At 38.8% G+C, this 16,355-nt stretch overlaps 1 protein-coding gene across 1 annotated transcript in view; it reads left to right on the top strand.

The window, feature by feature from the left end:
* Positions 1 to 7,744, top strand: part of Kcnmb4 (potassium calcium-activated channel subfamily M regulatory beta subunit 4) — a 59,922-nt gene extending 52,178 nt beyond the window's left edge. The window contains exon 3 of the mRNA XM_027923326.2: positions 7,212 to 7,744. Coding sequence (XP_027779127.1) covers positions 7,212 to 7,380 — 169 coding nt within the window. The 3' untranslated portion in view covers positions 7,381 to 7,744. The remainder of the gene's footprint in view (positions 1 to 7,211) is intronic.
* Positions 7,745 to 16,355: the final 8,611 nt, after the last annotated feature.

The following is a 16,355-nucleotide window of genomic DNA, read 5'->3' as shown; positions in this document are numbered from 1 at the left end:
CCACAGGAGAAAGCATACATTTTCTTCTCTTGGAAAGGTCTTAGGATTGTTTCCAACAGCAATTAGACATAGTGACTAATTACTCTTAATAAATTATACCAAAACCAAACTCACTTTTGGGGGAAGTGTGGGGGGTGCAGGAGATCAGACCCAATTCTTTGTGTGTGCCAGGCATATACTTTACCACTGAACCATGCTCCTAGCCCCAATATATTTATCAGCCAATCTTTATTATTTGAAAAAAATTTTTGAAATAAATTTTTTGTAATTAATTATATATGACAGTGGAATGCATTTATGCACTTTGATATACATAGATGGGATATAATTTCTCATTTTTCTGAGTGTATATGTTGCAGAATTATATTGGCCATGTAGTCATACATATACATACAATAATAATGTCTGTTTCATTCTACTATCTTTCCTATCCCCATATCCCCTCCCCTTCCCTCCTGTCACTTCCTTCTACCTAATCTAAGGTAACGCTATTCTTCCCTAGCACCCCCGCCTTTGAAATATTTTAGAAGTCATCAATCAATAGAACACATCAGGTATTTTCAGGGGGTGTGTTTTAATTCAGGCTCCTTCTAGAAAGCCCATAGCATGTAATCTTGCTGAGAAACAATACATATTGCAATACACTGCTATAGTTTGGGTTTGAATGTCCTTCAAAGGCCTATGTGTTAAAAGCTTGGTCCCATGGTTGGCACTACTGGGAGGTATATTTGAGAGGTAAGGCCTAATGGGAGATCCACAGACCATTGGGGGTGTGCCCTTGAAGGGAATGGTGGGATCACTACCTCTTCTCTTTTGCTTCCTGGTCATGAGGTGAGCAGTTTTTCTCTGTCACATGCTTCCGCCATTGTATGCTGTCTTGCCACAGGCCCAAAGTAAGGGGGTCAACTGACTGTGAAATAAAACCACTAAAACTATCCAGAAAACACCTTTTCTTTTTATAAGTTAATTGTCTCAGATAGTTTGTTAATAGTGGCAAAAAGCTGATTAACACCCATCAAGGTTTTCTTGATTGAATATCAATTGCCAGTAATATCTCACTAAAAATCTATGTCATGGTCACTTCTCTCCAGAGAACTAGAAAATCTATGTCATGGTCACTTCTCTCCAGAACTAGACTGAACAAGGTGCAGTAGCGCATGTCTATAATCCCAGCAGCTCAAGAGGGTGAGATAGGAGGATCGTGAGTTCAAAGTCAGCCTCAGCAACAGCAAGGCCCTAAGCAACTCAGTGAGACCCTGTCTTGAAATAAAATACAAAAAAGGGCTGTGGATGTGGCTTGCACCCACCCACCTACCCAAAAATACTAGGCTGATGCATTTGATGTAAAAGCACTATTTAAATCAGTTGTTCCCAGATATGAATTAGCATAGCCTGAAAAACTGTTTGAAACTTGAGTCTGATTTAGTAGATCTAGGGCCTTGGAATCCATATTATGAAAACTCAAATGATCTCATCCTTAGACAGCTTTGTAAAACTGCTATTCAAGGTCTTTTAAATGTAATGTAGCAGTTACTTTACCTAAAAATGCCCTCAAAAAGTTAAGCCCAAGCAAAAAGTTTGTTCTGACAAAGTGTCATGTTTCCTTTTCTTGTATAATGACAGTTGGGTAACTCATCATGCACCCCCCCCCCCCATCTTGAGTTCCAGAAGGTTCAGAAATAAGTTTCACTTATACTTAATGCAGTATCTGTTCTTAGCCTGGGTTTTTACTATTTTGCTCATCCTAATTACATTGTACTTGCTCTTTACTGTCAGATTAAGAATTTTATCATATTCAAATCCTTTGATTTGCGTGTTGCAGTAGCACATGCATATACATATGCCTGCTTTAAGAAGGGTTTAGTGAGTCCCCTAAAGATTGAGAGGATTGAGGCTGGGGGTGCAGCTCAGTAGGAAAGCACATGCTTAACATGTGCAAGGCTCTAGGTTCAATCCCAGGACTGATTAACTAACTAAATAAATGAGGATTTAGCAAGATAAATTAGAAGTGTGTGAGAATAAAAAAATAGGCAAGGCAATAGGAGTGTGGTTGGCATCCGAATGTCATTTTATCTGCAATCCCAGCTACTACAGCAACTGAGGCAGGAGGACTGCAAAGTCAAGGCCAGCTTGGGCAACACAGTGAAACCCTACCTCAAAACAAAAACAAAAACTTTTGGTTTTACTGTTATCTATTTCAGATTCTTTTTGAAAGTAGGTCATGTTATAAATAATAAGATTTAAAGCAGGCCTAGATAGCACCCGTTCAAAGGCTTGGAGAATGAAATCATCACATTTTTGGTGTCCTTTGGCTGTACTACCATGCCAGAGGCCTGGCATATGGAACTGAAGTTATGCCTGCAGAATCATTTTGATTGAAATAATGATGAAGCATTTTCAGACTTTAAAGTCAAAAGGCATAAGTGCAAATTCCTATAATGATGTAGAACATTATTTTTTTGTAGAAATGTGAGAAAAACTTGACAACTAAAAAATTCCCATGGTTTATAATATACCTGATATGTAAATGTAGCTACATAAATGTAGATACTCGTATAAATGCCTGTTTTAAGAAGGATTTAGGATGGGTGTGGTGGTGCATGCCTGTAATCCAAACAGCTAGGGAGGCTGAGGCAGGAGGATCACAAGTTCAAAGCCAGCCTCAGTTACTTAGTGAGGCCCTAAGCAACTTGGCAAGACCCTGTCTCAAAATGAAATGGGCTGGGGATGTGGCTCAATCGTTAATCACCCCTGGATTCAATCCCCAGTACCTAAATAAATAAATAAATAAATAAGGGTATAGTGAGTTCCCTAAATATTGAGAGGATTGGGGCTGGAGTGCAACTCAGTGACAAAGCACATGCTTAATGTGTGCAAGGCCCTGGGTTCAATACCCAGCACCAAACAAATAAGAGAGAGAGAGAGAGGATTTAGCATGAGAAATTAGAAATGTGTAAGAAAAAAAAAAAAAGGCAAAGCAATAGGCATGTGGTTGGCATAAGAATGCCATGTCATCTTGCTAGATGGGCCCAAATCTCAACTTTCTAGCAGCCTACATGAAAAGAAAAATTCTCTGCTCAGAGAAGCGAGAAGTACTTGTGATAACAAATCTAGAAAGATTTCTATTTCCTGTACGCTCTCATGGAGAAAGCACTTTGAAGTGGGTCATCTTGTCTCTCGGTACAGTTTCTATTGTGCAATACTAGTAAAGTGTAGTGCAGGTCATATTTTTGTATGAACTGGATAAGTTAAGAAATTTCCTGTCCCATATGCTGGAGGGTAGGGGCAAGGGAAGAAGAAGGGATCACTTTCACTGTTAGCCAAAGGAATAAGCATCATGGAATGGAAGGACTACCATTTGGTGAGACAGTTTAAAGGAATAGGTTTTCTGTATTTAGGGTGACATACACCAAATCTTTGTCTTTTTATCTCAATTGACTAGTGTTACTGCTAGTTTATGGGATATCTTTCTATCCCTTAAAACAAACGTTTCTCCTTGGCAAATTTAGCATCATGGTCTCCCCCCTAACCCCTGTCCTGAACCTGCCCCTCCCTTTCATCTCTAAAAACCCAGGGCCTTGCACATGCTAGACAAGCACTCTGCCAACTAAGCTATGTCCCCAGCCCTTCAGCTCTCCTCTTTCTTATCCTGTGGTTCCTTTATGTAGTGCATATTCTACCTAAAAGTATGTAGAGGCCATGAAAATTACCTGGGCAGGAGTGTCAATTAGGCAGCTTCGGAAATAGCCAGCTAAGTAGCTTCATGGTTCACATTACATTTTTTAGCTATTAAAACATTATACTGTGCTTCTTAAACTCAAGTACATATAGAATCACCCCAAAATTTCTCCAAAGTATAGATTTCTGGACCCTACAACCTCAGGTTCTAATATTGTAAATCAAGTGTTGAAACCTAGGAAACAAATTCCATAGATGAATCTAATTTGAGAAAAGCTGGCTTAAAGGCTAATAGTACAGGTTTAAAAATTAAGCAGAGTTTCAAATCATTGTCATTATGTTAAATTATATAATCTTGGGCAAAAGTGATTGTCCTTTGCCTCAGTTTCTTCACTTGTAAAGCAAAAATTAAAAAATTTTTCAAGCACAGGGTCATTTTAAGCATCAAATAAAATGAAACAGGATAGCTACAGTACTTGGCAGGTAGTAAGCATCAATAAATGCCAGTTATCAGAAAAACAAACAAAAATGCTTAGTGTTATTATCATCACATTATACTTTGAAAGCTGGACTTAGGATAGTGCCAGCCCTTTGGCATGTTTTTCTAACATTACTACAGCATTTCTTCTTCTCTTATATCTGAGCCTCCCTCTTCCCAGGGTTTAAAGTGTTCTCCATTAGAGTTCCTGCACACTCTTGCTTGCATTTTTGAAGTCCTTATACACAGAATAGCCGTCCTTTTTTGCCTTGGGTCTACATTCTTGAAAGTTCCTCTTCATTCTTACCATATAATTGTGGAAACTGAATTCAAAGCCCAAATCCCTTTACAAATAATTTCCAGCTACACAATCCGAAAGCTGCCCGCCTGATAAAATTGGAGGATCCTGAGGCATGAAATAGAAAGAGACATGAATTATTTTTTTTAAATGGGTACATTTATATTTAATATGCCCATCTCAACAGAAAGCTTTTGAAGCAATTGCAAATTCAACCTGGTTCACTCAAAGTAAAAAAAAACATGGTTAAAACATTTAAGATGTTTTAAAAAGATTGCCCAAAGGGTTCTTGAAGGAGGTAGAATTCCAAGAAGTTTCTAAATAAAACAAATATCTGGGTCTAGGATTTTCCAGTTTTTGTTTTGTCTCTTCCTCTCCCTCTTTACTCACTTTCTTTTCCAGGACATGATCTTCAGACTGTGTTTCAGAGAATATGTATATGATTCCAACTACTCTCATCTGGCCTGTTTTTCTGGCTTAGTGTACAATATTGTGGTAGAGGCTTCAACATCAGTAATAATGACTGTAGAAGGAATGCCAAAAAGATCCTCACTGACACAATTTAATAGAAAATTAGCTGTAAAAACACATTTACTTATAAAAACGATACACACATTCACTAAAATAGTGTTAAAAATCAAAGCCCTCCATCCTCCTCCTCCCTTTTTTCTTTTTACTTTTTCTTCTTCTTTTTAATGCTATTATAGTTTTTAAGTGTACCGTTCAGTGGTATTAAATGCACTTACATCTTACCCTTTTGGATGAAGAATCTAGGTCTCATCTTTGTACCAGTAGATTCCGGAGGAGTAGAATAATTCTTCCTAGAAAGAAAGATGCTCTGGAGAAGGAGCTTTAATCATTCCTTGCACACTACTTAGGTAGAGTTACCTGACAGCTGTGGGTACCTGTACCTGTGGGAAGAATCATGGCAGTGTTAGAGGTGCAGATTTCAAAGACTCTGAAAAGTGGCTCTGACTATCCTGTGCCCTGTTTTTGGACCCTGACCTCTACTGTGTCAGAACCCAGCAAAAAGTTTCTTTAAAGTTTGCCTAGAATATAAGAATGCAGGGCTGGGGTTGTGGCTCAGCAGTGGAGCACTCGTGTAGCATGTGCAAGACCCTGGGTTCAATCCTCAGCAGCACATAAAAATAAATAAATAAAATAAAGGTATTGTATCCAACTACAACTAAAAAATAAAAATATTTTTAACATTTTTTAAAAAAGAAAATAAGAATGCAATATGGGCGGTTCATCATTAGTGGCAAGCAGTTGTTTAGCAACAGCTGTGTAGAATAACAGGCAACAGCAAAATCACAGTCCTTCTGACCTTACTGGGAAAAAAGGACATGTGCATTGACATGTACACATAAATCAAAATTCTTGATGACAATATATTGCTACAGGAGTTCAGAAGTTGGAGTAATTTCTACAAGTTGCAATCATTTTTATCTAATTATTGCACACAATGTAAATTTTAATTGAAATAAAATGTCTCATGTTATATGCAGAATTTGAAATTATGTACCCAAAGGGAAAAAAGGTGCAAGAATTAGGTAATGTCAAAGCCAGTTTGTACAACTGTTTCTGTTATAGCCACATGACAATTTCACTATAGGTAAAAGAGAAATACCCGATGGCCTTTATCAATCTGGTAGGAAAATAGGTTCTGAATTATGAGAGCTATGACTAATGAGTACTCCTTAGGAATGCACTTCTCTGTTAAATGCACTGCCCTTGTGGTCTGAAGCCTTTGATGTTCTTGAAGGCAATTGCACTAATTATTCTACATTATTTTCTTCTTTTTCTGGTGGAAGCATAATGACTCTAGTATAACAGAACAAATCTTCCTGTGGATGAAATGGAAATATCTTGTAAAATATAAATATCATTTATGAAATCTGAATTCCCAGGATCTCGACAAAAATGAGAGACCAAAGTTCATGGCGTATATCTTCTCTTCACTTCCTATCAATGAGATCAATGCAGAAATTGAAAATAGAGCCCCACATTGATAAGACAGAAATCTAAATATATCACTAAGACTTTGAAAGATTTTCAAGAAAGTGGTCAGAGCTGGGGAGGTAGGTCAATGGTAGAGCACTTGCCTAGTGTGCACAAGTCCCTGGGTTTAATTCCGAGAATCACAAGCTGGAGGGACATCAGTAGTTCGGAATTATGGCTCATCCCACCCAGGAGCATGCAAAAGTGCAATCAGTTCAACTGTTGTCTGCTTATTAATGAAATCCTGGTTCACATAGTGGAGCTAAGTTGACCTGAGGGCTAAACCCTATGTCATTCTAACTGATTCAAACAGTGATTTTAACTGACATTTTTTTTTCTGAATTAAGATCACTGGGGTCCCATCTGAGTGTTGAAGTTTGTCAGGGAATGCTCACCCATCAGTAATTTTTAGATGGATTCAAACCCCTTGATCGGTGGAGGATGAATGAGAAAGTGGAATCCATTAGGCAACTTATAATGGAGGAAAATAGCAGAAGTGATTGCTGCACTTTTGACAGACTGCAGCATGTAAATTATATTATAAATGATGTGCAAATTTGCACCAATTACTTGATTCAAGAGCTCCCAGGTTTGAAGCACAAAGTACTGTATTTGTAGTCAGAGCAAGGTCTTCACCTTAAGGATGATTATTCCTGTGGGAAGGAGATCCACTTGGGCCCCAGAGTGTAAGAGTTTTCAATGCAATGCCAAGGCAGTTGACTGCTTTTTCCTTTCCTCTTCTCCACTGTCTTGCAGACCAGATGACGTGCTCCTGCATCGTACGCATGATGAGATTGTCCTCCTGCACTGCTTCCTCTGGCCCCTAGTGACATTTGTGGTGGGCGTTCTCATTGTGGTTCTAACCATCTGTGCCAAGAGCCTGGCAGTCAAGGCAGAAGCCATGAAGAAGCGCAAGTTCTCTTAAATGGGATAGCCTTATGGGAAGCAAAGCACAGAAGCTGCACGCCTGGGCACATGTCCACCTGCAGAGCCCGTGTTTCCTGGAGCAGGAGATGGAAGGGGCAGAGACAGGTCTCCGAGAGCCTCCTCCCTCAGTGGCAGCAGAAACAGGCACAACTGGAAGACTTGGAACCTCATAGCTTATATTCCATGTGTCGTAGCAATGGCTAAAGGGTCAAGCTCTTAGCTATATGGAGTAACTATTTCAGAAAACCCTATAAGAAGTTGATTTTCTTTGGAAAGTAACAGTATATTATTTGTATAGTGTAGTATACAAACCATTATGATTTATGCTACTTAAGAATATTAAAATAAGAGTGGTCTGTGTACTTTTCTATTTCCTTTTTTTTTAATGCTTAGAATACCAGGGGTTTAAAAAAAAAAAAAAAAAAAGGTTTTCTGCTTTTCATTTGACTCTGCTAGATTTAACTTTTACTTGATAACAAGGATTCCTGCAGAAGCCTTGATTATACTGTATAACCTTCAGTTTCCTCAATTAAAGAGTGTCTTTTGATTCCTCCTTGAAGAATGAATTATGCACTGGTAATTCCAGTTATTTCTGTGTCTCCATGTCCTCTACCACCTGCCTTGGCCTCACCCATTATTTTTTACTTCTTAAGAGAGTGAGACGATTCTGAAGAAGGCCTGTCCACACTCTAAGAGCACAGGGCTCCTTGATTGATCCATCCATGTTATTTCTGATGAATATTTTTTTAATCTCTGTGCACTACAATATACATGATGTGAAGGACACTCTTCAGCTTATAATTAAAAGCTGTTTTCTGTTTTTTATATTTTAGGTCAGAAAACAATGCAAAGTCAGTTCAGAGCATTTTTTCTTTTCTTTGTCCTTGCTTTGATGTTCTGGAAGTAATACAGCGAGATTGCCACAGTTTCATTTACTTAGACAAATCTGGAGATGTAACCCAGCTCCCACCACTGCTGCTGGGCTTTCTGTGCCTTGATCAAAAGGTCATCAGGGAGACCATACTTCTTTGCACCTGTTCATAAACTCAGATTCCAAATACCAATCACAGGTCTCAGTAAATATCAAAATTATATTCATTTACCATGTAGAACCAAACCTTTGTTTAAATGAAATGTAGATTTTTTTTAACGGAGGAACCACTGACAATAGTTCTTTCTGCTTCCTTTGCATATTCTACAGACATGTTTCTATTAGGAGAAAGGCAACTTGGAATGTAAGGACAAGTTCCCCTCAATTATTCCCATAGGATTCAAAAAAAGATCTGAATTATTGGGAATGATGATTTCCTGAATTTTGGTCCATAAACCAATGTTTATTTTACAATGTAAATTTTTGAGAGCATTATAATTCTCTATGAAAGAATGTTGGATGAGTCTGATCACTTTTTTTTTCCTAATTCAAGCGTTACAGGTTTCACTGTGAAAAAGACCTTGAACACACTATTTATGACATCCTTTGAAGTAGCTACAGTGCCTTGACTTCAATCCCAGTTTTCTGTTGCCGTGTCCCTGTTGTCTTAGCAACACAGTGACTATTCTGAAGCAAGTAACATGAAACTGGGAATCAGAGAAAATCATCATCTTTGCATTGCATGGGTAGGGAGATGAAGTCTACTCTCTTCATATTATCTTTATCCAAGAGTCCATGATTACTTGATGACAGAGAGTAGATAAAATTTAACAGTGCATGGACATATGTTTATCTTGAGAAAAGGAAAGTTGATATATATCAATCTGAGTTTTCATTTGTCAGTTTGATACTCATGGTTTATATTAACTAAATGCTTCCACTTAGGTTCAAAGAGCATGTACAACTGTATTGTATGGTTGATTTTTTGGGCAAGAGAAGAACACTGAATCCAGGAGGTCTTATGTAGTTTTAGGGTCTGACTTGCTTATAGCCATTTAAATTTGAGGCTCCTTATTTATACTTAAAAAAGGTTATAAAAGGCAAAGAAGCTTAACTTCTTAATATTTTCATTCTCTTTTTGTATATATCAGAAAATGGACCAAGCTGCTATAACAAAGAGGCTACAAAATGGGATGGCTCATGTAAGATAGAAGTTTACTTCTTCCTCATATGGCATATCCAGAAGTAGTGGATGAGTTGAGAGTCGGTAGGCCAAGTCTCTTTCACATGGTAATCAAGGGATCCAGGATTCACCTACCTGTTCTTCTCATTACCAAGGGAGTTGTTCATTCCATGGTCAACAGGTCTCAGAGAAATGCATCTACTTTATAATATGGGGAAAAAAAAGGAAGTTGGGAGAAGGTATTTCTTTTTAAGGAAGTTTCATGCATCACTTGTGCCCAAATATGTTCTTCTTTACTTATTACCTAGCTCACCCTAGCTTCAAGGAAGGCCAGGGTATGTTTCCAGCTAGACATGTACCCTAATATACTTCAGGGGGAGTATTTCTAAAAGGAAAAAAGGAGAGAATGAATATAAAATAAAAGACAAGAAAGATGGTCAGCAGTCAGTGGCCCACATCACAATGAAAATCTGCTGAGCAGGCATGGCAAAGATTCCTCGCCCTGCCAGAAGGTCAAGTTCTCCTTGGCTGAACTGCAGATCTGCTCTCTGGGAGAAACTCCCTCGTCTATTGGCCTCTGTGGCCCCTTAATTTGAACTCTAGAAATGTTTTGCTAATCAACTCCCATGGTCACATCTGAAACTTTTGAGGGGTCTTACGGCTTTAGCAGCTCCCTTTCTGCTGGTGCAGACTTACAGACCTAGATTACCTTAGGGAATTAAACAACAGGCCCTTACAGGCCAGGATTATAGCTCACCAGACTGTCAAAAGACTTCAACTCCTTTTTTGATGTTGCTAACTGCTTCAAGCTTCACCATTTCTCTTTCCCTCTGTGCTTCGCATCTGGGCAAGCCTGTGGAAGCCTGGGTGCCACCTCCTTTGGGCCCAGCAGGAAGTTCAAATTACCCAAACCCTGGCCTGCTTGCAGGAACCTTCACCCCAGCCTCAGACTCCAAGAACAATAATAAAAGCCAAGCCAGTTCTGGACCCACTTGGGGAGTCTGCTGTGTCTCCCTGGAAAGTCTCTGTATATGAATAATAAACCTTTCATACCCTTTTGGTGTGTGTGTGATATTAATGGTTCTCAACTTCTGAACTGAATTCCTAACCCCTGACTCTGAATTTTGGGAAGTGGCGGCAACGAGGTTTCATCTGGTATTTTAAGGCTGATTATAACATTGATATAATTTCATCAGAAATGGTTTTCTGATCTGTTCACTCTCAGTTATTTCATGTGAAAGTAACTATAGCCAGAGCTATTTTGATTATAGTTAACAAGCCAACACTCGCTGTACCTGGCCTATACCTCTGTACCTCAATTGGATAGCAGCCACTTTGAAGCCTCTTGGACAACGAGTTTAGGTGGAACAAAATACTTTTCATCTCATTTTTTTTTTCCTGCTAAGCTGACTCCCATTATCTGGCCAGTAATAGTTGATGGAAGACTTTCAAGAAAAACTCTGAATGATAACCACATTTTCTGCTGTTTGGAGTACCAGAGATGTTGAACCTCGGGGCAGAGACACAGCTTCTGCAAAAAGCTGTGTTACCTACTTGTAAACCATTTTTATTTTTAATTTTTTTGTCTCATTCAACTATTTTGCATAGTACCACTGTGGTTTGTCCACCAGAGATTCATACACTGGAGGCTTGATCTCCAATGTGAGATACTGTTGAGTTAGTAGAACCTTTAACAGGAGAGCTCACGGGATCACAGTCCTCAGAAGGACTTCATGCAGGTCTAATGGGGCTGGAGTAATTCCCACAAGAGTGTTTGCCACTTTTGCATGTTCCCCCACCACTGTGATGCCATCAGCCATGAGGCCCTCACCAGAGCTGAGGAGCCATGCTTTGGAGCTAAATAAACTGTGAGCTAAAAAAACAACAACAAAACAACAACAACAAAAAAACCAACTTCTTTACTTTATACCTTACCCAACCTTGAGTATTTTGTTATAGCTATACAAAACAGTCTAGACCAATACCTTACTAAAACAGCAGATACTAATCACCACTCTGTTTTTTTCTAACCACTTTTCTCACAGTTAGTGTGCCTTCCCAGCTGTTACTGGTAACACTTTTACCTAATAGTTTGTTAAAACATAACAAAGGGTCTCTAGTTTTCCATCCTGCAATGTCTCTTTCCTCATTGCCTGCTGCCCTTCCGTAGCCACACAGTTTTGATTTTTATTGTTGTTATGATAGCACTTTTCCATTTCTAGGTGTTAAACAGAAGAATCACATAACAAAATAGCAAAAGACTGGGTGACCTGAAGAACAGAAATTTATTTTCTCACAGTTCTGGAGGCTAGAAGTCCAAGATCAGATATCAGCAGTTGGAGTTTCTCCTGAGGCCTCTCTTGGCTTGCAGCTGGCCGCCTTCTCACTGTGTTCTCCTATGGGACACTACTGGTATATCTTCATTCCTCTAAGAACATCAGTCCTGTGGGATTAGGGAATTGCCCTTATGACCTAATTTAACCTTAATTACTTTCTAAAAATTTTCTAAAAAATAATGTTGAAGTATTTTAAAATTTTTATTTATTTATTTATTTATCTATTTTTTAGTTGGTGCTGAGAATCAACCCAGTGCCTCACACATGCTAGGCAAGTGCTCAACCACTGAGGCACCCCAGCCCCCTTAATTACTTCTTTTTTTAAAAATGTGTATTTTTTAGTTGTAGGTGGACACAGTACCTTTATTTTATTTTTATGTGGTGCTGAGGATTGAACCCAGTGCCTCACATGTGCCAGGTAAGTGTTCAACTACTGAGCCCCAGCCCCCTTAATTACTTCTTTAAAGGCCATTGAAGGGCCAAATCTCCAAATACAGCTTCACTTGGGTTGGGGCTTCAACCTATGAACTTTGGGGGTACAAAATTTAGTCTGTAACATTTTCGTACCAAATTCAAAACTGTAAGGGTATAGGTCAAGCCACTGTTAACAGAGATACCCAGACCAGAGTAGTTCACCTATAGCGTTTTCTCTCCTGTAGCCAGCCAGAAATAATCCATGGAGATGTCCAGGGACTTGTCTTCCTTCTCCTTGTTTTCCTGCCCTCCCCTAGGATGTCCTTGTCAGGACAGGCAGCTAAGAAGGGGGACATAAAGAAAGAAAGGTTAGGCATACACATTTCAAGAAAGGGAGACAGAAGTTGTATATTTCAGTTCTTTATACATCCCTTTGGTGAGAAATGGGCCTCTTGCTGAGCAGTGGTGTCTTCTAAAGATTGGGACATGGGTTCTACTAGTCAAACAAAGAGAAGAAGGATGAGTGAGGAGAAAAATGATCAGTTCCATACTATATTCCTCTAGTGAACCCTATACACATGGACATAAATAAATTGTTGAGTGTGAGAAGAGAATTGGTCCTGAAAAGAATGATTGCTTTTTGAAATTGAGATAATTTTTTCCATTATTTCATGTTCCTAAAATTAAAGTTTAATTAAATAAGCTTGATTTAATCACTGTTATGATTAAAATTGAATTAACCACAATTTTCTTAAAAACCAGTAAGAGAGCGAGAAGACAGAGAAATTTTGTTCTTCTGCTAGTCGTAAGAAATTTCAGAATGGTAAGGGGACAGGGTGCTTTAGGTAGAATGTTTCATAGAAGTGATTTTAAAGACAGCCAATAGAGTTTGGAATACTAAATGTGTATAGCAGAATCTGTGTGCTTCTTTAATCAAAATAAGAATTTCTATCTTTTTTAATGCATTGCAGTTGTAAGAAAATATTGTATTTCCTAGAGTGTAGAAATTTTTAGAATTATAGGAAATTTTTAGAATTGCCAGGTGCAGTGGTTCATGCTTATAATCCCAATGACTCTGGAAGCTGAGTCAGGAGGATCAGAGTTCAAAGCCAGCCTCAGTGAGTAAGTGAGGCCTTGAGCAACTTAGAGAGACCCTGTCTCAAAATAAAAAGGGCTGGGATGTGGTTCAGTGGTAAAGCACCTCTGTGTTCAATCCCTCATACAGAAAGAAAGAAAGGAAGGAAGGAAGGAAGGAAGGGAGGGAGGGAGGGAGGAAGGAAGGAGGAAAGAAAGAAAGAAAGAAGGAAGGAAGGAAGGAAATAGAAAGAAGAATAGGGTTTCATAAAAGAGAACAGAGATATTCTATTAGGATAAATATGACTTCATGTGAGGAATTATCTAAATAAAAGAGAAACCAAAGAGGGAATCTGAAGTCAAACGGCTTGAGTTTGAATCCAGCTTTTCCATCTTCCTGGCTTTATGATCTTGGGCAAGTTAATTAATTTCTACAGTTCTCTCAACTATAAAGTGAGGCTGATACTGGTAGCATATCACTGGGGAAGGATTAAATGAAACAATACTGGAGATATGCTAAGCACACAGTGTCAGATCCACAAATACAGTGATGATGATAATGATGGTGGTGATCATGATGTTGACGGTCATCATGATGGTGTTGCTATAGCATTATTTCAGTAAAAAACAAAAGATGGTCTCAAAACCAATTTTTCCAATCTGTTTTCATTATTCAGATACTTCTTACTTAATCACTACCAGTCCAAGATAAGACCAATACTGGGCATTTCCTTTTGTGAAACTCTATCCCTGGTTTGTTTTTATTTCCAAAACTCTGATAACTCAAAAAAAAAAAAAAAAAAAAGTCTCTACAGTCCAGATTCTTCTGAAATCTCAATTTTATTCCATCTTAATACATTGCTGTTTTGAAATTTTCCACATCACAGACTTAGCAATTTCCAACGTTATTAAAAGATGTCTCTTCTTTTTGATGAGAAGCAATTACTGGGATTCTTTCTTTTCTCAGAGATGAAATCCACAGAACATGCTCCTCTTTGTCCATCTTTGTACAAATGGAATTGAAAATGGCTGGGGTACTTTTGCATGATTAATACATTCTCTAAAAAGATGCAACAATTCTATATTCTGAAGTTTGGAATGTATAAAATATTTTCTGTGTCTCATTAGCAAGTCTCTGACCCAGGGTAACTTTTACAAAGGCTTTTTTTCCTCTGTGCTTCCCAAACGACAACTAATGAGGCTGATGAATGTCACCATGTGAGCTCTACACATATATGACAAGTGGAAAAAAGATCCAATTAAGGCCTGAACTTCCAAATGACATCTAGAAGCAATGAGAAATTCAAACAAGACCACCCTGAGTCTTTCAAGGAATTGGAGCTGTTTGAAGTTCGAGAAAAATGCTTTTAGTCATGTGAAAGTCAGTGATGTTAAAGGTCAGATGTGAAACTCCCTCCCAGAGTTCTAGCATTCATGGTAGTGGAGATGTATACAGAGTTAATGAGATAAAATCAAGAGAAGAAAGACACATGTTGATGTCAGGAGATGTGCCTGGCTAAATGCCAGATCTTGTTCATAGCAAGTAAAGGGATCCAATCCTTCAAAGTCATTGCCAAAGGCACTGCACACAACACTCTGCACCATGAATCTAATTGTTGCCACCATGCCCAATCCTACAAGTGTCTGTAATTAACAGAACAGTGCAGGGGTCGCCTTTGGACATTTGTCCCATTTAGCAGACAGCAGTTATTGAGCTTGCATCTCTGCTTCAAGTTTAGGATGGCTGGGTGGGTGCAGCCAACTGTAGGAGGCCATTTGTTCCCCATTACAAAGTAACAAAGGGAAGATTCCTGGTAGAAATGTGACAATGATTTCTGAGCCTGGGGCTGGGATGGGAGCAGTGCTTAGTTATAATCTCAGACCCGACCCACCCACCCCCGCAATAGCCCAGACATTTGCTCTTCTACGTAAAACCAGGGCCTGAAATCAAACTTGATCATCATGGCAGTGGAGGCGGGGGGCTCTAGAACAGACAGACCTGGAGAAAGTGAGGAAGGAGTTCTTGATTGGCAGATGCTTATGTGTTCCTCAGATTGTCCTCCTGTAGGCACATAGCTGTCTCTTCTTCTCACTGTGGGCTACAGAATATAGACAAAGAAACCTTCACTGACTCATTGTGGAGTGCATAGTAATATCTAGGTAGAGTATTACCCAATTAATACTAGATGTATTTCTTCTCTGAAGATTTTCTCTGAGTGGTCTCATCCATGTCCTGGTTTTACCTGTCATCTCAGGTGTGATTCCTAGGTTGATTATTGCCTGCTGTTTTAGTCAGCTTTTTCACTGCTGTGACCAAAAGACTTGATAAGAACAATTCTAGAGGAGGAAAAGCTTATTTGGGGACTCACAGTTTCAGAGGTCTCAGGTCATAGAAAGTTGGCTCCATTACTTTGGGCCCAAGGTAAGGCAGAGCATCATGGCAGAAGAGGAGAGGAGAGGAAAGCCACCCAGGACATGGCACCAGGAAGCACAGAGAGACAAAGAACTCCCCTTACCATGGATAAAATATAAACTCCAACAGAATGACTCCATTGACCCATTTCCTCCAGCTACACACTATCTGCCTACAGTTACCACCCAGTTAATAACTATTAGGACATTGATGCATTGATTAGGTTAAGGCTCTCATAACATAATCATCTCACCCCTAAACTTTTCTCACCCCTAAACTTTTTTGCATTTCTCACACATGGGGGATACTTCATATCTAAACCATAACTCTTGCTTTTTCATATTCTAAGCTCTGGATGTATATGGCAATATCTCTGTTGCATTCTTAGTTCTCTGTCTCAAGCTTATTGATAGACAGACAATGATTGACAATAAAAAATGGGACAACATATATAGAAAATAAGCACTTAACCTGCCGCAGATAACTTTTTCTTCTGAAAAGTTAGTGAAATATGTCAAATCATATAAAAACCTTTTCTTTACATTTCAACATTTGTGTCACCCATTCACATGTACTCTTATTCTTGGGGCTTGGGGTCTCCATGGCTTGAACTTGTCTTCTCATATATGCACAGCTTGTTCTTCTCATCTATCAATCTGAGCTTAAATATTGACTCTTCCTA

Source organism: Marmota flaviventris, chromosome 3 (genome assembly GCF_047511675.1).
Source record: "Marmota flaviventris isolate mMarFla1 chromosome 3, mMarFla1.hap1, whole genome shotgun sequence".
NCBI lineage: Eukaryota > Metazoa > Chordata > Mammalia > Rodentia > Sciuridae > Marmota > Marmota flaviventris.
Note: the sequence above shows the minus strand (reverse complement) of the source record. Positions and strands in the feature narration are given on the sequence as shown.